This window comes from Brienomyrus brachyistius, chromosome 6 (assembly GCF_023856365.1).
Source record: "Brienomyrus brachyistius isolate T26 chromosome 6, BBRACH_0.4, whole genome shotgun sequence".
Taxonomy (NCBI): domain Eukaryota; kingdom Metazoa; phylum Chordata; class Actinopteri; order Osteoglossiformes; family Mormyridae; genus Brienomyrus; species Brienomyrus brachyistius.
The window spans coordinates 26,792,370-26,813,647 of NC_064538.1; the positions used below are offsets into that span (position 1 = coordinate 26,792,370).

Consider the following 21,278-nt stretch of genomic DNA (forward strand, 5'->3'; position numbering starts at 1 on the left):
GAGAAGAGAAAAGGACACACTAACAGAGAGTACAATTAACGTGTGTAAGTAAATGCATGTTATACAGTAAATAAAAAGCGTGTCGATGCAAATCTGTCTTTTGAAATAACCAATGGTTATAAAAACGAGAGATCTGATGATAGATGTAATCTGAAAGACGCTGACAGTGCGAAATAAATCGCTCTCCAATGTTTTTTTTTCTCTGTACATTCGTATTACAAAGTATGGCAAAAAAGTCTTAGAAAATTGTCTCCGTTTAAAAGAAAAGAAGAAAAACAAGCATGAGGGAGCGGTATAGCTTATGACCCGTCAATATCAAAAGGTCTTGCCTTCGCTTTAGGGAAAAAAAAAGCCAATTTAATGGCATCGTTAAACCTCACGATTTTAAGAGTGACAGTCACATTAAATACAATACGGATCTCGGATCTTACATAACAGCAGAGCACACGCTTAACACGATGGTCTCTGTAAGCTTTCTCTATCCGACCATGTGTCAAGAAACGTTATTGATGTATATGGATGTGGCCGGTCATGTAACGGTCATGAATAACTTTGCGTAAGTCATCCAATCACTCCGACTTTAAGTGGCAACCAAACAACTTATATAGTCACATATTTTCGAAATAATACAATTATGGAATTTCTCATACGTCTCGAACATGGAAATACCTAACATGGAAATGTAATGAAAATTATTAGTATTTAGCCATGTTCGATGCAAATTCAGAAATCATAAATGACTTAATTAGAATACTTATATTGACAGAACAAGATATTATTCTAGTTGTTTCCCCTTGTCCAACACACACAAAAAAACTTGTGACTAGAAAAACAAACTGCATCAGTTCGGTGTAGTTTAAATGTACTCTTATAACAAGCCTGGATGCCTTCGTCTCAGAATTGAAGGGTTTAATGGAAGTTTACCTGAACAACTGATAAGGCACGTATTGCGGAGCAGGGCTTGCGGTGGGATTAGCAAAAAAGGTCGTCCATGTTTCTCTCTTCGTTTAAATCCATGATGTGGGAAATTCCAAGGAAAAAAGCGTCGGGAGTATGACAGCTTCGCCGTAGCGACCAACGCCAACAAGCGGCTCATAAAAGCTCTCTGGGCCGCCCGCTTTCCACGGAACGTTATATAGTCACACTGACTTCTGGGAAATGTGGTTTTATGCGGCAAAGTCAAGCCCTCCAGTCAACGAAAGTGCAGTGAAATTAATGCCAGTTCTGTTAATGGAATTAGCATATAAATGTTGTCATCATGTCATAAAAATACTATTTAATGATTTTGTTACAGAAAAATGTTGAAAAGTGTGTACCGTAAGTCCATAAATTACAATCGCCGCACTTGGCGGGGATAGCACCTAAAACATAAAACGATAATATGAAAACCAATATAACATTTAATAAGTAAAGATGGAATAGGATATGTATGTACGCGGTGTAAGTAGTTAATTATGTTGGGGATATAGATCTGAACTGTGTGTTGCTAACTACTGAAAGCGACCAAGTCCAGAAATATTTTTTATTAACTTTAACTTTTAAAAAAATAGATTTGTCTTTTGTGTTCGGTTACAGTTGGAATGTGTGCACATTAACATTTCTGCGTTTTCATACACACGCTCTTATGCAATATTTTAATAAATTTCATTTATTTTATTTATGTGGCGGGTAAATTGCTGAGTTTAGTGACGAGAACGAGGAAAAAACAGAACCCCACCTGACTGGTCACATGATCTGAACTGTATGGAAAAACATGGCTTCTTGCAGAAGCCACCAGTAACTTAATGTTTGTAAAGTTGAAGTACATGTATAAAATACAATGTTTATCAGAGCTGTTGTTACTCTCTGTGTAGTTTCTGCGTGGTGTAACATAATAGAAGAGGATAACGTTGCGGTGCAAGACAAAGAAAATGTTCCTTCGGATTCTGAAAACCCAGGCTGTGGTTGTAATTCTTTTCAGAGGGATGGCGGAACAAACACTGTAAAAACCCATATATGGCACGATCAGGCCGCTGCAAAATATTCAAAAAACGAAGATCAGATTGATGGTGAAGAGCATCAACAAATCTCTGATGTACCCAAGGAGGTATGATGTAGCTGAATGACGCGATTTGTAGTTATCAATGACTGTCCGAACAATTGAGAGAAGCTAGGTCTCATCGTTTGGCAATTTGGTTGTCAGTTCTTTTTTATGATGAGGTTTAGGTATTCTTCTATTATATTGTCTGTCTTCCACAAATACTGTTGCTTCTATGTGTCCTTTGCCACCATTTGTTAGAGACCACATAGTAATACCCACGTAAAACATGGTTCTTCAATATACGTATCAGTCCAGTGGAGTTCCGCTAATTTCCAGGACCTCTGGACCCGTAATGCCCTTGCAGATTTAACCCAGAATTTTCTAAAGTTGGGACGTGCAATCCTGGTTATCGGTGCTGCTAACTCTTGGCTGTTTTACTTCTTTGTTGTATCTGGGGTGTTAACGAATAACGGAGTTCCGCATTGCTGACGGATTTTAAATTGAGCAAATGGAAGACTTGGTTATTTTCACTGGCGTTTAAATGAGGTGGCAGTTTAATTACGGAAAACAATTGTCCACAATACAATAAACATTAACAATTAAGATCATCCTTTTTTTTCCATATTCCTTTTCTTTTCACTAGTTATGTGCAGAAGCTCTTAGTTTTCCAAAGAGGCACGAAATCCAAAAAGGTCCTTCAGAAATTCACTCCTTGGTTCTCTTTGATCATTCTGTAATTAGATGGTCTGGATCCCTGCAGGGGAGTTTCTTATGGGGACAGAGAATCCTGGGATTCCACAGGATGGGGAGGGACCTCAGCGGAGAGTGCACCTGGATGGCTTTTACATGGATGTTTTTGAGGTCAGCAACCTGGAGTTCCAGAAGTTTGTCAACACTACTGGCTATGTGACAGAGGTAGGATGATGGAACCAGTAACCATTTTTCTAGAGGTATTTAAAAGTGATCAAAAAGGAAATTATCCACATTTTTTTTTCTTGCAGGCAGAAAAGTTTGGAGACTCATTTGTGTTTGAGGGATTATTAAGTGAAGCTGTAAAAAACCAGATCTCCCAGGCGGTGAGTTGGTTTATTATTATTATTATTATTATTATTATTATTATTATTATTATTATTATTATAGTTTTAAATATTTTTCTTAAACAGAGTAATCGGTAGGTAGAAAAGAAAAAACAAGTCATGTCTGAGCTTTGTCATGTTAAACATCATCAATCAAGTGACAGTGGTGGCTTCATGAAGAAAATGAATTTCATTTTAGTTTTATCTTTGTATTGTGTAAATTAAAGCATTTTAAGAAGTATGTGTGTCTAAATAGATAAATAAAAAATAGTCAGATATCACCTGACAAATCTTGGCTATATTGACTACACTATGTGATCCTATTCCCCAATCTTACTAATTTAGACACCATTAATTTCATGTAATAAATAACAGCCTTTTTCTCAGTATCATAAGCAAGATATTCATCCATCCATCCATTTTTCAAACCGCTTATCCTACTGGGTCGTGGGGGGTCCGGAGCCTATCCCGGAAGCAATGGGCACGAGGAAGGGAACAACCCAGGATGGGGGGCCAGCCCATCATAAGCAAGAAATGTTTCATTTTATGTAGGGAGTGAAGAATTCAAATCTTTGGTTATATTTTTTTTGGTTCTCAGTTCTTCTGCTTTTGTATGTTTTATTCATGCTTATTCAATGTGAAATTTCAGATTTGAAAACCGTTTATAAAAAAGTTCTGCATCATGTCATTCTTAAATGAATTGACTTTATATGATATATAGGTGGTTATAAACTTTGTCTTTTTTATTGTCTTTTTGTCTCTGTTCTTTATGGTAGGTGGACAGTAGAAACGTCTGTAACAGTTAACACACAGACAGGTTTTTGGAAGTGTAGCTATGAAGTCATTCACATGAAATGTAAACAGTGAGTCTTTGTGGAACTTTGCACTGTTAAACACTGCCGTAACGGGGAACAGAACACCAGCTCACCAGCTTACATTCACATTCACTTGACATCTGGAGGTGCAAGTGTGCATGTGTGTGCATGCATACACATGCATGTGATTATGAGATGGTACCTAATCCGGAATCAGTACATGCTATGGGCTGACTATTGTATATTAGAGCAGATAAATATTCTCATCCTTTACTTAAAATCTGTATTTGTTGCACAGCCCTTACAGTCTCAACATACATCATTTCTCTGTAGTTGATTCCAATTCCACCTACACAAGTATGAGTCGGTCACTCATTTTACACAGAATCTGCACTTTCTACTCACTCCCAAAACAGCAGGCATTTACCACCAAGGCTTTGAAAAAGAAATACCGGAAGATTTTGCTAAATGTTTGTATAATTTTTGTGTCAGATGGTGCTGATTATTGTCTGATATTATTTGCCTCCCAAAAGAAGAGGTCTTTCTTGTTAAATTCCTTTAAGATCTAATTAGACGGCAAGAATGCTGTTATGAATTCTTAAATATGATGATAATATATTATGTACTAAACCAGTTGAATCCCCTAGTGATCTTAAAGTTGTGACTAATTGCCTTGTAAAATACAGGGACTATTCCGGAATTTTATCCCAACTTACAATTTTTGTATATGCTACTGCTTCACTTCACTTCATGTTTTACTCTCTCTTTCTGATTCTGAGCGATATGACCTTGATCTTTTGTTTTGTGCAGTGCTGCTTACCATGGAGTCTTAAACAGGAATTCCGCAATAATTTCATTTGTTCTATTGCATTACTTTGGAAAGAGAAACCAGATGATGCTCGTTAAATTAATTGCAAAACAAACAATTGCTATTTTAAAACAGTCTAAGGCAATTTCATCATTATTATCCTTTATAGTGGGTGTGAGTTATTTTTTATCATTTCATAACGTCAATGATTTATACAACTGAGGAAGTACAAAAGTAGGGTGATTAAAAAAAAATTATTATTATTATTATTTTAAGGGTAACTGTTTGAAAAGTCAGGGGTGTATTTGACAGGTGTCATTACTAAGTGGGTTTTCAAACTGATTGTGCAACAATAATTTATTTTTCTTTTTTTAAAGAAAGGGCATCTTTTTTATGGGGCCGCATCTATAACCCACACAACTGTGCTAGATATGTGAAGCATGCCACATATCTATTATGGGCAATATTGTCCTTGAATGTCTCCCCATTCTATAGATAAATTGTGTGGCACTCTCCTTGGTCTTGTGCACACCTATTTTGGGTAATTACCATGTAGTCCAGTTACTGTAACCTATTTGAAAATCCAGTTACAATTCACACCGCTCTCAAGGCACATAAAACAAAAGAAATCAACACCTCCATGTGTTACAAAATAATTTCGAACTGCATAGCAACTGTTGCTGGGTACGGATACAGTGCTTCAAAATCCCCCAGTAAGTCTGATTTCCAAGACCTCACTGATATCAGTTACACAACACTGGCACAGGACCAATTTTTCCATCAGTTCCTCTAGGCTTTTAGCTGTTTTCAACAAATCAGTCCATGTAAAACTGCCTTTGTTTTGGTTCTAAAGCTGCCATTTATAAACATCTGCAAGCACAGCGTAGGTGTCCTGAAGTCATGTCCAGCAGGAATCCTTGAAAGGTAGAAGCTGCCTTTAAAACAGCCTTGTGGAGACGTGGTTTCAATGGAATCAATGTCTGCAGTCACAAGTTGCACAAAGGGATGGGGATAACTAAATGGACTCATTAGACCATTGCTATTGTGGTACTAATTCTACTCTGTTGATAGACAATTAATGTTTTATTCCTGCTTATTTTCCTTCAAAATACTGCTCGCATTGTCCACTGATCACTGCACAGTCATGCACCGGCCTGCAGTTACTGTTCACTTCCTTTAATCTATCGTGCAGTATTGCGCTTCACATTCTGCTGGAGTGATTAAGGTTAACAACACGAAGGTTCTTTTGTGGCTCTCAGCTGTCATGTCTTATTGTTTCATCCCTGTGGGAGTTTATACCTCAAGGCTGGCAGAGTAATCGCATCAACACTGGGTCATTGATCGAGGCCCAGTTACTCCAGGGGTGCTGGATGCTGGGAGACCCTGTCCTCTGACCGCAAGTTTTCCTCACTTGTGCACCACTTTGGGCAAAAGTGTCTGCAGAATGAATGTAAATACTTTGCATGTCACTGCACTAAACTGGGTGTGAATAGAACTGCACAAAAAGGCACATGTGCACTGCAGCCTGTGGCAGCCATTTGCATAAACTTTGCTTCCATTTTCCGTGGTCTATTTTAGTTCAGTGTTACATTCTGTATTTCCTGTAGCTGAGTCACAAACTACTCGTGAATGTCTGTTGGCTGCAGAATAAGTAGAGCTGTGTATGAAAAAGAGACGTGTCTGCAGTTATTAACCAGTAAAATGTAATATGATATGCATACAAAAGAAATGTAAAAGCTGAAGGAGTGGTACTTACTCTGGAAATGCCCACAAAAACTCAAATGTCCTCTAAGAATGATCAAAGGATTTAATTGTGGCAATCGCAGAACTTTAAGAATGAAACATTTTGTAAATAGGGTTACTAGACACTTAATATTCTGCTTTCAGAGGATAACTCTTGAATTTTACAAAAACATTTCCCGGATGGTTCCTGTGTAATGTAATAGTAATTTCATTAAATAATAATAGGTGGAACCTCCCATCCCAGTGGATTTGCAACTGAACACAACAGACTGCTGCCACTGGTCATAAGCATACAAGTCTCTGTCTATGTAACAAAAGGGTTCTTTTTCAACATTTTAGTATCAACGTCATGGCATCTTTCTTTAGGTGTCAGAAAGCTTTGGACCCTGGGTCCAGTTTGAGCTGCGTGTCCCTCGTAGGCTTTCTGTATAGCTGTATGCTGTTTCACTGTCCCCAAGCTCAGCTTAGCTTCGTCTGTCACTGTTAGAGGACAAAGCGTTGATCAATTACTCTGTGGATGTGAATTCCCTCTAGCACACGAGCCTCCGTATGTCTATAGATACATTTCCTGTAAAGCTGTTCCCTATTCATGTTTTTTGTACATTGTTTACTTGTTAATGTCATAGTTAGTGGCTTGTTTGTGTAGAAATGCCCTTTGATTGGTGAAACTTGCTCACACAATACAATTAAATACGAGTTGTTAAAATTAATTAATTACGTTAGTAATAATAATAACTGATGTTTACTGTCTATAGTTGGCACAGTAGCTCAGTGAGTAACTCTGTGGCCCTGTGGGTGTGTGACTCTGGCCCTGTGGGTGTGTGACTCTGGCTCTGTGGGTGTGTGACTCTGTGGGTGTGTGACTCTGGCCCTGTGGGTGTGTGACTCTGCCTCTGTGGGTATGTGACTGTGGGAGTGTGACACTGTTGCTCTGTGGGTGTGAAGCTCTGTGGGAGTGTGACACTGTTACTCTGTGGGTGTGTAACTCTGTGGGAGTGTGACACTGTGGGAGTGTGACACTGTTACTCTGTGGGTGTGTAACTCTGGGAGTGTGACACTGTTGCTCTGTGGGTGTGTAACTCTGTGGGAGTGTGACACTGTTACTCTGTGGGTGTGTAACTCTGGGAGTGTGACACTGTTGCTCTGTGGGTGTGTAACTCTGTGGGAGTGTGACACTGTTACTCTGTGGGTGTGTAACTCTGGGAGTGTGACACTGTTGCTCTGTGGGTGTGTAACTCTGTGGTGTGTGATTTTCCAAAGTTGTTTATTTTTGTGTGTGTGTTTGCATGTTTTACATGCATGTGTGTATATATGTGTGTGCATATGCGCGTGTGTGTTTGTGTGTGTGTGTGTTTATCTTTATGTGTGCATGTGCCCCCCATCTGATTGGCTGCCATCCTGGGTGCGCCCCAGCCTTGTGCCTTATGCCGCCACTGAAGGGTGGCAGGGCTGCTGTGATTCTCCCCAGTGTAAGTGGGTGGGGCATGTGTGTCATTATTGATTAGTGTTTTTTTTTTTTAAGGAAATCCATCCTATTAACATGTTACTGCTTGAGGTCTTCCCTGTTTCAGACCCTGTAAGTGCGAGCTGATCCCTGGGGTACAGACGGCCTCTCTCTTTGGGTTTCAGGTGGCTGCTGCACCTTGGTGGCTGCCTGTCCAAGGGGCAGACTGGAGGCACCCAGAAGGCCCCGACTCGGACATTGTCGGCAGGTGAGGCGGCCCCACAGTGCTTCGCTGTAACCATTTACCTGTCACTACATCCTGCTTTCATATACAGTTCAAAGGCTGTAGTTCTAAGCTGCACATTGTAACACCATTCAGCATGTAGCTGCCATTGATATGCAAGAATACCCATGACCACTTTCATATAGGGGCGCTTACATGATGAACCTCCTTTTTGCTGAACACTGTTTCCCACAGTCAGCTCTGTTCCATTGTCTCATTGTTGTCCTGTAATTAAATTATAATTTGCCTCATACGATTAGTTTTATATTTCATTGCCATGCTTTCCTTTACTGTGTTTTGTGTTTTGTAAAAATATATGTATTGTTTTCTTTTTCTATCGTGAAATTTTAGATATTGATTAATGAGAGTAAATGTTGGTAACAAATTATAATAATACATTATGTGCATACATTTACTGTTCCTCTTTTGTCGTCCACTGTCCTCCTTGTTGGGATCATCCTCCTTTTTCTCTATTCTTCTCCAGTACTTGCTGTGTGAATCATCCCCTCTCTGCTTTTTTCTTCTAAATTTTCAGCCCCGCTGTAGGTTCAGCTTTCTCCGTGAAATGCTGAGTCACTGCTTGTGTTGTTGTCCTCTGACCGCTGCAGGCTAGATCATCCTGTGCTGCATGTGTCTTGGAATGATGCTGTGGCTTATTGTGCGTGGAAAGGGAAGAGACTGCCCACTGAAGCGGAGTGGGAGTATGCCTGTCGTGGGGGTTTGAAGGACAGGTACGTCTGTGTGTGTGTGTGTGTGTGTGTGTCTGTGTGTGGGCTATGTACAGTATATATTACATTATAGGCACCAAATCTCCTCACAGTGTAATAAAAACGTATTTTGATGTTGTGGGGACCATTTTTTTTCTCCTCCTACAAGGGGAAACTCAGTTTTATAAATATCTCAATATCTCAGTCAAACAACTTAAAATGCCAAAAGTCTTGTATTTTGTTTGGGTGCTTATGGTTAAGGTTAGGGCTGGGTGGGGGTTAAGGTTGTCATAGTTGAGATTATGGGGTTTTCCCATAGAAATGAGTGGAGATTCCCCGCAAGAATATGAATACAAAAGCGTGTGTGTGTGTGTATGCGTGTGGGTGGGTGTGTGTGAGCACCTGTGTGTGTGTGAGAGGGACAGGCCAGGGGCTAGATGAGAGCATGCTGTTAATATGCTGAATAATTCAAACTGTAGCTTGTACAGTAGGTTGTACTGCCTGAAATGATGCTTGAATGGAGCAGTTGCAGAAAGTAGCCACTTTCCACAGACAACCTGTTTCATGTCAGGCAAGGCAGATGTGAGCTTCTTTGTTTTACTGCTGGTGCCAGCTGCTTTACGGCTTACTCCGGCCATATATCATCCATTCATTGGTGGAGCTGAAGAGCTTCGCCGAGATCTGTGGATGGAGGAGGAATCCACTCAGGCAACAGGGGAAGCGGAGCGCTGGTTATCTTTTGGCCGGTCATTCATGGACACAGCGACTCCTATGACAGCTTCCTTTCTGTGGATCCGCATCTTAGTCGCCAGTTCTGTGAAAACTGATATGTGACATAAAGCAGGCCGGTTGGATTTTTCTGGTTGATAAAGTCGTGTTGTTTTCAGGAAATGAGAGGCGGTCGGGTGAACATAGAGAAGATGGGTAGGAACACTTTGAGATCTGAGAGACAGCTGGTAAAGAATAGCTTCCTGGGTAATATTTCTTCAGTGTGGAATTGATGTCATGTGAAACATTTGAAATACGCTCTTCTAAAAGAATCGCCTTTGGTGTATGTGGGCACATCTACTGCTACGTTCATGCAGAGGTCAAATAGCATGTACTTGTGGCCTCGGCCCCAGTACACTGTATTCCAGCATCTGCATCACATAGTCATGCTTTCTCCACAAAGTACACCTAGACTGTCTTTGCATATTCCAACAAACCCACACACTGTTGGTTCACTCTTCTATGACAATGCGAGAATCCACATTGTTCCACCTTCTTTCAGTCATCTGTTGTCTACCAGCAGGTTGTATTGTATGCTTAACACTATAACAGGCACCAACTTAATTGTAGCAGCAGCCCCTTGTAGCCACTGGGAGAACTGGGGCCTAGACCCTAGTCTATTCAAACTCAGTGTCACCCATGTGAGATTCAGACTCAGTGACACATGGGAGATGGATTTGCAGTGGTGTGCTTCATTTATGTATGAAAGCTTCAGCCAGACAGCTTCAGCCAGAAAAGATCCCCTCTTTTCACCCAATTGTTTAGGGTCCCTGACACAACCAAACGGCAAATAATTGCAGAGGTGGAAAGTTCAGGACTAAAAAGTACAAATCCAGCCCAAGGTTTTGTTTCTGCCAACCAGTTGAGTCTCTGTGACCGTGACTCCTTATGCTCAGCTGTTTGGTTGAAAAAAAACCTGGGTCTGTATTTGTACTTTTTAGTCCTGAACGATCCACCTCCGAATAATTGACCTTTAGCTTGGGGTGCTCTGGTATCATGAATATCCTTCTGTTCAAGCGTGGTGTTTATAATGGACAGTCCGTAGCTCACATAATGACAGTTCAGTACTTTTACGTTTAGGCCATTCATTCCGATCAAGCTTCTCTGTCTACCTTCATCATTCCCCATGTATAAATTGAAGCCTCTCAGTAGGATGACAAGAGTCCATAAGCGTACACTTTCAAGGACTTCATCCACTTTCTCCAAGAAGGCTGGGTACTGGGAAGCTGTTTGCTGCATGCACACAAACAATGGTCAAAGCTTTCCTCTGCAATTTCCAGTCAGGGAGAGGCAACCCTCTTAACCTTCAACTTCTGAGTTATGCCAAGCTAATTCTTTCTTGTGTTTGTTTGGTCCCTAGACCTTTCCAAAATATGAGTGTATAAATTTGTACCTGAGTGATGTGTGTATATGATATGTAATGTTCAGAAACATCTGTCTTGGGTAGCAAAGTGTTAAAGGCAGTATTCATGCTATAGGACGTGCTGTACCATTCTGACTGAAGCATGTGGCTTAAGTAGTGTCGTTATTAGTCATTAAAAGGGTTGTCTTTTCTTTTTGGTTACTCATGACCAATTTTTTTTGTAGGATTTTTCCCTGGGGTAACAAATTAAATCCCAAAGGACAGCATTATGCCAACCTCTGGCAAGGAGAGTTTCCAAATCACAACACAGGAGAGGATGGCTACATAAAAGCAGCTCCGGTGAGAGAAATGATCTGTTACAGTAAAATCCAGTTATAACAGACTTCAAGGGACCTGGAGAAACAGTCCGTTATATCCAAAGTCCGTTATATCCAGAGTTGCTGTTTGCTCAGAACACAACTACTGTACAGGAGACCATTTACTCATGCCACCCCCCAGCAGACACACTAGTGGTATAGATTATTATATCGTACATGTAGTAATCCAACTTTACCTGACCAGATGTGTGACTATTAATAATCCTGACTACGTATCGTTTTTTACTGTATTTCTAAACATCTAAATTTGCCGGCAGGGTCACATACCATCGCTGAATAGATTTAGCTAGTTACACTACAGCAGTTCAGCAGTTTTTGGATACAAACGATTTGCAGTGACGCTATGGAACGAGCAGCAAAGGGCCCATAGTATTTGTGCAGGAAGTCTTTTGGTGTCATTTATACTGTTTTAAACTGAAAGGGTTTCAAGTTGGTAGCAGTTAGCACTTGCTACCGGAATTGTTTGACTAATTTCAGTAATTTATTAAATTAAACACATGTAACTAATATCCTTCACAACAGATGTCCTACCCATGTTTATACACTCTTTTATTTGCAATGTCAGAGGTCCAATAACTTACATTCCTTATTGGAACAACAATAATGCTAGAAAAATCTGCCTAAATGTTGGTATAATGTACATCAGCAAATGTTTTATGGTGCTTCATTGCATCAACTCCCCCATAATGTGCATCTGTAAGTACTGAATTGCGTCTTTCTCACTTACAGGTGACATCGTTTCCTGTCAATGGCTATGGGCTGTATAATATGGTGGGAAATGCCTGGGAATGGACAGCAGACTGGTGGAACATACATCACACCACAGATGAGCTACACAATCCTGTAAGGACAGCTTGCACCTTCTACTAATCCGATATATTTAAAAGAGCACAGCTGTCGAAAGTAGCAGTCTGTACCTTAAATTATTGCTGAAAATACTGCTTCTTCAAAGCATGACATTTTGTTATCTGAACTTATTTTTTGTATGTTTTATGTAGATGGTAATTAAAGTTTTGAAGGAATATAAACATTGATACTGGCCGCCCTGTTTATCAACTACAGAGCATTTTGAATTGGGTGACTGGTGACCAGGCTAATAAAGGAAAGCAGGGAGGGGAGAGACATGGACATATTTGGGAAGATTGATGATGCACGGAGGAATTTTGGATGGGTTTTTAGGAGCTGCTGGCTTAGACCAGGAAGCTGTCCAACACAGCGGTATTGTAGTCTAGACAAAACAGGTCCAGGCATTGGATCATTAGTTGTTATATTCTGTATAAGGCTAGTCCCACTGTAATGTCCAGACCTTCAGCAAAACCAGTTGGTATTTCATCAAAACAACTTTCTGCATGTTGTTTTCTCAAGCACAGTGGAAGTACTTGTTGTGATATCATAGCGGTCTATAATCAGGGATGCACTTAACTGGTACCCAAGTACGCATTCACCTTTAAAAGCGATATGTGTGGCAATTGATTGTTAACAGCGCAAATGCGTACGTATTTTATCTGCATTTGCGCTGCTATGACAGGAAATTACTGTACATTTTAACCATTATACTACAAATGAATAAACGCATTATCATAAAAAGGTTAAAATGCACAATAATTTCTTGTCATAGCAGCACAAATGCACATCTGTTAGACCGATTGCCGCATGTATGGCTTTTAGAGGTGAATGCGTCAAGGTTATGTGCGTCCCTGTTTATAATGATTGAATGAAGAGAATCGGAAACATAAGTGGTGCCGAGCAGAAGAGAAACGCAGGGAATAGATGGTAACGCAATTTATTAGGACTGAGGAGTACTGAAAGGGGTATTGTCAAGTAGTTATGTTGTTTGTGTGCAGGATAGATGCAGTCAGTCAGGGGGAACGTTTAGGAATGAACTGGAAAAAAATACGTTTGAAAACAGAAAAAGAAATGGCTTGATATCAGTAGTGAACAGGTGCTTTGGTTGGAAATGTTATTAACTGCTGAATATAAATATAGTAACAATAGAAGAAACTATCAGTTTAGATTGTTTTGACTTTGGGGGTGTATACTCTGGGCTGGAGCAGAGGAGATAGCGAGCAGATACTCATGGGGATAGCAGAGGAACCCGCTGAGCTGAAAGAAAACGTCTGACGTTGGGAAGAAGGAAGTTTGTGGAGGGAGCTAAATTGTCACAAACGATGTGTAAAAACATTCCAGTAAGGAAGGTGCTGGGGAAGAGAATATTAGATGCTGATTAGTAGTGAGTTAGGCAAAGAAAGTTTATTTGTGCAGTATAGCACAATTCAGACACAAGGCAGTTCAAAGTGCTTTACAAAGGCAGAAGAGCACGTTTATATAAAACATTAAATTCGCTTTTAAAAGGCAAAAAAAGAATAGACAAAAAGAATAGAGAAGAAAATAAGTTAGCAGTGCGAAAGTCACTGAATGGCTACACATGGGGGGGGGGGGGGTCTCAGAAAATAATCCATCTTAATACTACAGTGCCTGCTGAAGTCATTGAATTGGTACAATACCATACAAAAATTTGTCTTTGTCGTACAAAATATGGTAACGTGGCCTTTTCACATTTTGTGGTTCCCCTATGAAGCTAAAAGTGAAAGAAAACACTCTGCATTCTATTTCTGTTACAAGGAACTAACTGAAGTGTAAATGTAACTAATGAATATTTAGTGCTAATGTAGCAGAAACTTTCATTAACACCTTCTCACGAGGAAATGCTATGTGGGCATTAAAATCACAACGACATCACAGGGGACAGCGAGATGTGTAAATTGCATTATAACACTGTGTAAATTGCTTCTTTGAGGGTCTAAAGGCAGTAGTAAAGTTTAGTAGCTGCATGCCCGACCTTTAGAACTCTCTGTCTGTATTTGTGGGTAACACCTAAGAATGTAGCAAGATGACGTTTCAGTTTTGTTTCTTTATAAGGGATCACTTATGTTTTCCTCACTGACAGTCTGAAATGTTGGTTAAAAAAAAAACTTGCTAAAATTGCAACCCTCAATTACTTTCCATATTAGTGTACGATCACTGATTGTTCTTAAGATTGTTGTCACTGGCTGCAAAGGTGGTGAAGAATTTTCCACTTTGCGGACTGTCTTTTTAAGGAAGCAGCGTATTCTTTCAGACGTGGCTGTTCCTCTGACTCAGACTTACGGGACTTTTGATAGCACGGGCTCTGATATTCGGTTTGTCAGAACTGGATAAAGCTTGCAAAGTTTAAAAAAAAAAAAAAAAAATCTCCACCTTCCTGTATCATTACTGTTCTTATAAACGAGTTGTATCATTACAAATCCATTGGCTAATGATGGAATTTTCCTACAAATGGGCCCAAAACATTCTTTTGTCATAAAAGTGGTCTATTAAAATGATTTTACAGGAATGGCTAAGGTTTGGAGATGTGCCAGTTCATAAATTTATGAATGTGGGCTGACATTTACATCTGATGTTGCTCCGTTGTGATATCAAAAAATGTGGAAATTTTCTGGAACTCTCCTCTTCAGCTGTACACTTCCAACATTACAGGCACTAACTGCTTAACTGTATGATCTGAAAACTATGATTGCTTATAATCTATTCTTTTCCAGACTGGCCCAACCATGGGCAACGATAAAGTGAAGAAGGGAGGATCCTATATGTGCCACAAGGTAAAACTTAAGTACATTTTGAATGATCAAAAAACTATAAGGAGTAGCTGGGAAGTGTTGATTCAAGCAGTCAGTTTTCACGCTTTAGTGATTATCAGAATCATTTTTTGTACAGGTCTTCATTTGGACCGTCTTTCCTTGTCAGCTTTTGAGGTTCTCATAGTTCAGTACATGTGATTTTGCCTTTCCTCTGTGAAATATGTGATGCTTAGTCCAGAAACATCTTCTGTAAAAGGGGTGTGGATTATAAAGCAGTCCATTACTGTGGTCGGCAATGTTGTTGTTCCTGGAGAATTACCAGACTAAATATCACGTATTCTATCCTTCTGTATTCTCTTATGGACACTACTTGGGGGGTATTCCACAAAGCAGGATTTCCTGGTTAGCTGAATGACTTAAGCCAAATGTGAAAACTGTCCAATAGGAAGAGAAAATATCATGCTTTGTGGAATATTCTTTGATTTAGCTTCAGCCGCCAGCATTTTGCAGGGGATAGACAAAATAACAGAATCACCTAACATGAAGTTTATAGCATTGACCTAATACGGATTAAGGCCAGCCTTTGCCTTCATAACAGCTTCAAGAATGCTGTTGTACAAGCTCTGAACTGTGCCTAGTGAGATATTAAACCATTTTTCAAAAAGAAAATGATCCAGTTGTTTGAGGAAGGTAGGAATCACTCATTCCCTGTGCTCCTAACCCTCTGTGGGTATTTTAACCATAAAACTTACAGTAAGTGATATGTAAATCTGGTGATGGGGGGTGGAGGTGGGCTTATAAAAGGTGGTTGATTTCATCCTGGTGATGGAACCACACTTGAATATATCTCAGAGTATGTGTGGGCATTACTATTCTGGAATATTTCTCATATTCTTTGATTATTACATGACTATGCACAGGAAGCATCAGAGCTAATGACTCGGATGCCTATGCATCATCTGTGCATGAGCTTATAAATAGCAACCCTTCCATAAATTCCGGCATTGTGAGACTCTCAATATTCATTTTTGTTGAAAACGGATTGTAGCGTAACTGGTTTAGGTCTGTCGCATTATTTAAGTCATCCTTTCGTGGTGTTTAGTGACTGTCCTGTTAAATACCTGTCTGTTCCTGTATAACAGTTTGCAGCACTATTCCTCCTCCAATTGTTCCCGTTATCACATTAAATAATTCTATAGCTTATGTGATCGATGCACCAGGCATTTGAGCTTTTTTTAGCCTCTTCGAAACCTGTAGCAGCCTCCAGTCACCTTGGAAACACCTATCAAAGTACAGGCTGTTGTCAACTTACGATTTTAACCTATATACCACGAAATAAGTACAAATTAGCCACATAAAGGTTAAACTGCACAGTGATTTCTTGTCATGACAGCAGGAAAGCACATTAAAATAAATACGCACTTGTGGTGCTACGACAAGATATTGCCACACATTTTATTCTTTATTCAATGGATGGATATACTATACAGTGCACCCCTGAGTATAGTATAGTATGTGCAACCCTCAGTATAGTATACTGTATAATAAAATTATATTATCTTTAACTCATATTGGTTGGTATTTTTTAACTTTTTTGTCACGATTTTCTTAGTTCAATGCTGCCGGCAGTTGGGGCAGAAACTGTCATACACTCAGGCAGTCCTGGAACGGTCGTAAAGTTGATCAGTTGTAAGCCGCATAGGTTGTAAGTCGACGACGACCTGTACTGAAACTTAACTCCTAACCTTTGTAACTGCATTTGAAATTATGATTTTTTTTTTCATTTAAAGCTTTTCATTTTCATGTTTCTGTTCTTATACACAACTCTCTCATCATCCTGGGACTGTCTAAAGTCGGCTATTAAGATACTTCCATTCGTTTTCGCTTATTGAGTGCAGAGTCACAATAAGCCTGGAGCCTATCGTAGGGAATACAGGGCATTGGGGACCCTGGAAAGGATGCCAGTCAATTGCAGGGCATAAACCCTCACGTAACTGCATTTTTCTGCTTGTTTTTGCCATCAAGATGCAAAAGCTAAATAGTTTAAACCTTCTTTCTCACCCACAGTGGAAGTGCCTGTTAATTCAGTAACTTCTTAGACTTTCGTTGTTATGTGTTTTTAACTCAAGACAGTGCATATTTAAGTTAAAAGCTGCCCCATGTGGATAAATCTGTCAGAGTTTACTTTGGTGACCAATAAAGGTCGTGGTTTAGAAAAAAATAATCTATGCATGGCAAACCTTTTTGTTTGCAGAAGTACGAGCATTTAAAGTATGACTGATAGGAGACCATTTTAAGAACTTCTGAATGTGATCTGAGACATGCTCTCCAAGGGCATTCTTAAGGTTCTCAGGCATAGAACGTGTAAGTTCTAAGGGTACACACGGGACCTTGACGGACTATGCTTTAATGGTGGAGACGCTTTGGCCCCATGGGGAATGTTCAGTCTGTCTGACCCCCTGCTCAGTTCTCTCGCTATTTCTCACTCCAACTTTGTCTGCTGCCCCCCCCCCCCCCCCCCCCCCCCAATCTATTTCCTCAATTCCTACTATCAGATTGGATTAATGCCTGCTGCCTTGACAAAGACATAAATATGAAGCCCAACAGAACAATCATATATATTTTTATCTTATTATACTCTTAAAACTTTACTTAAATGAATGTCTGATTTACTAATAACTTGACACCTTTTAAATGCATGAAAAATTTAATCCTTCTGAAATTGTTGCTAGGAGACAGGCCTGGGTCCAAGGTTATTTCTGCGATACCTCCAAAGCACCAGCAGAGGGATTATATCCATCGCTCTCCAATCAGTGTTATACTTTCAGTTGCTATGGTGATGTGAGATGACTTTCTCAAACAAGCGCTTTAAGTGCACAAAGCTTTTATGTCTAAACTTGTTGCCCATTCATTTTAGCTTGTATTATAAGGTCAGTTTAGAGTTAAGTGGCACATGGCCTTGTGAGTGAGTTGGGGAGCCATTTCCATGTTTAGTGCTCAGTTTTGTACAGCATTCTTTGGCAGGGTCTTCTTGTCAGGGAAGCTTCTTGTCATTTTCTGTCTACAGTCTTACTGCTACAGATATAGGTGTGCAGCCCGAAGCCAGAACAGCCCTGACAGCTCGTCCTCCAACCTGGGCTTCCGCTGCGTCTCCCAGAAGCGCTCCTAACCCTCGGGACCTCATCGCAAACTCGACGGGGCTGGGAGGGATCGCCGTTCTGAGTGACATCCCATCTGTACGCCTCAGACTCACTGGGCCTTTCACCATCAGCTGACAACATTTATACCTGGACCTGGCACATGGCGTCCAGGTTATCAACAACATTCCTTTCAGAATCAGTTTCCATCTCTGTTATTTTTTTCATTTTTTTTTCTTTCTGTTAATTCCATTTAGTTGCGGGTATGAGGAATGTTGTATTTTGTATGAAAATAAACATAGGATTTGTCTGTTTATAAAGGTGTGATTTATTGTTTTTTATATATTTCTTTTCGGAGAGCTATTCTTTTACAGAAGAGTTTTCTTCTGTCCTGGGATTAGCTCACATGTCAGCCGGCGTGCCTCAAGGCCCGAGGCCAAGAAAAGATTTTGTTATTAGGAACATAACTTGTGATCAAAGGCTTGCAGCTCCCAGAGTTGCTCCCCTCGTTGTACCATCTGAATAGGTGCTTAACATGAATAGAAAATTCAGTTTCTTTTGGAATAAATTTATAGACATGGTAGAATTTCTCTGTTGCATTCCCACAATTTGCAGTGACTCAATGGGAATTGTCTGGCCTCTCCAGGGGAGGTGGTTCAGGTCTCGCTTTTGCTAGGCGTGTGGGGTTTACACCATGTTGGGTGGGCACCATGTCCCCCTGTCCTGCAGGAGTAGTTGGAAGATGAATGGAGAAAACTCATCATCTTAGTTATGCTAACACTTGTACATCCCTCTGTCAAGCATGTCAAGAATTTTTCTGTTGCCCCTTGCTGGGTGTTTTAACGGACCCTTTGTCTTAGTCCAGGGATAAATTGCACCACGGTTTCCTTGAGAGTATTTTTCATAGCGCTGGCTTTGCAACCTCAACGCTCGAATTTTTGCTTGGTCATCACTTCAAGTGCGGGCAAGAGTATTTACATTTAGTGTGAGTGTGGTTAGATTGTACTGCCACCTACTGGTAAAAAATGTTACTGTCACCATAATTACTTTTGACAGTTTTAATATTGAATCTCTCCTACAAACAGTGTTGTCAGGAGGAAGAGTAGTAAGCCCCCAAGTTATTCCCTGTTGGAGGGCCACCTTATAGGGCTGGATGTAGATTAACATCGTACTCAGGATGAAGCAATTGCAGGTTAAGGGCCTCGTTCAAGGGCCCAACGGAGTATAATTACTTTAGGCATTCAGGCAACAAAAGATGGTGTTGCGTTGCGTTTCATTAAATTACGTTAGTACAATACAAAATATTAAAAACAGTAAACAAGAGTTGAAGAGTTTTAAACAAGCACACAAGAATTATATTTTTAATAGTTTGTAGTGCAGCATTTATTATTATACTACTACAACCAAATTTCCAGCCATCCCCGGATTTACGTTACTAATTCTTTCCTGAAAAAAAAAACCGTAAATTGGAAAAACATAAATCTAAATCACATTACCGTTAGTTTAAATATTTAAAAAATCATCTAGTCCATTCACTGAGTAGAAATGTTATGTAAGGGAAATCTAATAATAGTGAGTCTCCAAACCTCATTAAAATTAACACTGCGGTTTAAAAAAATTAATTCCATCACGCAACTGTGGCTGTTTCAGATTTACCTAAAGCGTCCACTCAGAATATATATGGGTTTTTTATTTAACAAGCTACGTGCATTTTAAACTTTGTCATTGCCAAACTTAAGTAATACATTAATACACTCAGACATTTAATGTGGTTCACATGCCAATGCTTTTCATATATTGTGCTGAGATTACAAAAAGAATGATATACTGTATGTCAGCAATTACAGTAGGGGGAGATGTAACACAAGGTTGGTAATTTGTAGGTTACTGGTCCTATATTCCCACAACCCTGTGTTTGATAAGCGATTTGAAGATAGATGGATGGTTCTGTACAAGATTAAACTGCACCCTTAATGAAAGCCTGTTAATTGCTGATTCAGTTTACATATCCTATACGATGTGTGCTGTATAACAAAGTATGTTACATTTCTAGTGAAATGTCCCAGTGTTTTATTGCAGTAGGTTTGGATGCAGCACTGTTCAGTGGCAAGTGAATATATGCAGTGCAGTTTTGTGAGTATCTCACAAAACAGTCAACTGAAATAGGGCATTACATGTGTCGACATTACAGAGATGTTGCCAAGAATGCGAAAATGCTGAGATGCTGCACAGATTTCCTGACATCCCAAGAGGTAAAGAAAATGCAGTGAGTCAGGGCTGAAAGGTGGCAAAGAGGTGGAGGAGACATCCACACCTCCTGTGTTGCAGGGAATTATTCATATGAGTTGCATCCAACCTTTGGGGGGGGGGTGTTACTATCGGTACATGGGTGTGCTGAGGGTGACAGTGGGGGTGATCTCGCCATCCTGACATTCTCCTGACCGCTGCCTCTTCTCACGTCAGAGACTCGGCAACATCTAGTGTATTTAACTGTGATATATCAAAGATATTACACCGAATTGGAAAATCAGCCCTACTGGGACCAGAGGTAAGAGCACCAAAATCTGGAGTGACTGGCTGAATGGATGACCTTAAGTAGAAGTCATTGTCTTTCTTATAATCCTGTTGTGCCTCTTGTGCTATGTTTGTGATGTCACGGGCTCATTTAAAACGGGAACCAATGGAAATAAAGCTGTCAAAAGTGATCGGTTTACAAAAGGTTGTTGTTTCTTGAAGCACATTCTGGCGATATTGTTTTGCACCCACAGCAGTGCAGCATTCACTCGGTACTTCTCTGCCAAATTCATATGTTTATGGTAAACTGTATATATTCAGATAAATAGGCTGAATAAAGCCATTTATAAAACATGAAAAACGCAGTGACTCACTCACTGCTTATGTTGCAGGTTATGGTGTTATACGTCACCTATTCCTGTGTATTTTTAGGGTTACTTGGTAAGGATGGAGGGTTCATTAAACTCATTTTACAGCTGCCAAAATAATTCATGCGTCCAGCTCGGGGCACAATTTGGGGTCAAAAGCAGAAACAATTGAAGGTGAGGTCAGGGTTTATCTATCATTAGACTTTAATTGGAGCCACATGACAGCCAGGAAACGTGA

General features: G+C 39.9%; 2 protein-coding genes across 14 annotated transcripts in view; one reads left to right on the forward strand and one right to left on the reverse strand.

Moving 5' to 3' along the window:
* Nucleotides 1–1,102, reverse strand: part of LOC125745045 (inositol 1,4,5-trisphosphate receptor type 1) — a 100,359-nt gene extending 99,257 nt beyond the window's left edge. For all 12 annotated transcript variants that reach the window (XM_049017462.1, XM_049017461.1, XM_049017458.1 and 9 more), the window contains exon 1: nt 925–1,102. The gene's annotated coding sequence lies outside the window, so the exon portion shown is untranslated. The remainder of the gene's footprint in view (nt 1–924) is intronic.
* Nucleotides 1,103–1,711: 609 nt separating this feature from the next.
* sumf1 (sulfatase modifying factor 1) lies at nt 1,712–18,478 on the forward strand. Of its 2 annotated transcripts, none has more exons than XM_049016824.1 (9): nt 1,712–2,086; nt 2,762–2,935; nt 3,022–3,096; nt 8,092–8,174; nt 8,798–8,920; nt 11,252–11,366; nt 12,134–12,247; nt 14,983–15,042; nt 18,089–18,478. In XM_049016824.1, the coding sequence occupies exons 1-9, from the start codon at nt 1,820–1,822 to the stop codon at nt 18,188–18,190; spliced, it is 1,113 nt and encodes a 370-aa protein (XP_048872781.1). In that variant the 5' UTR covers nt 1,712–1,819; the 3' UTR covers nt 18,191–18,478. The 2 variants fall into 2 exon arrangements, with proteins under 2 accessions (XP_048872781.1, XP_048872782.1); XM_049016825.1 differs by having other exon boundaries at nt 2,781–2,935.
* The last annotated feature ends 2,800 nt before the right edge of the window (nt 18,479–21,278 follow it).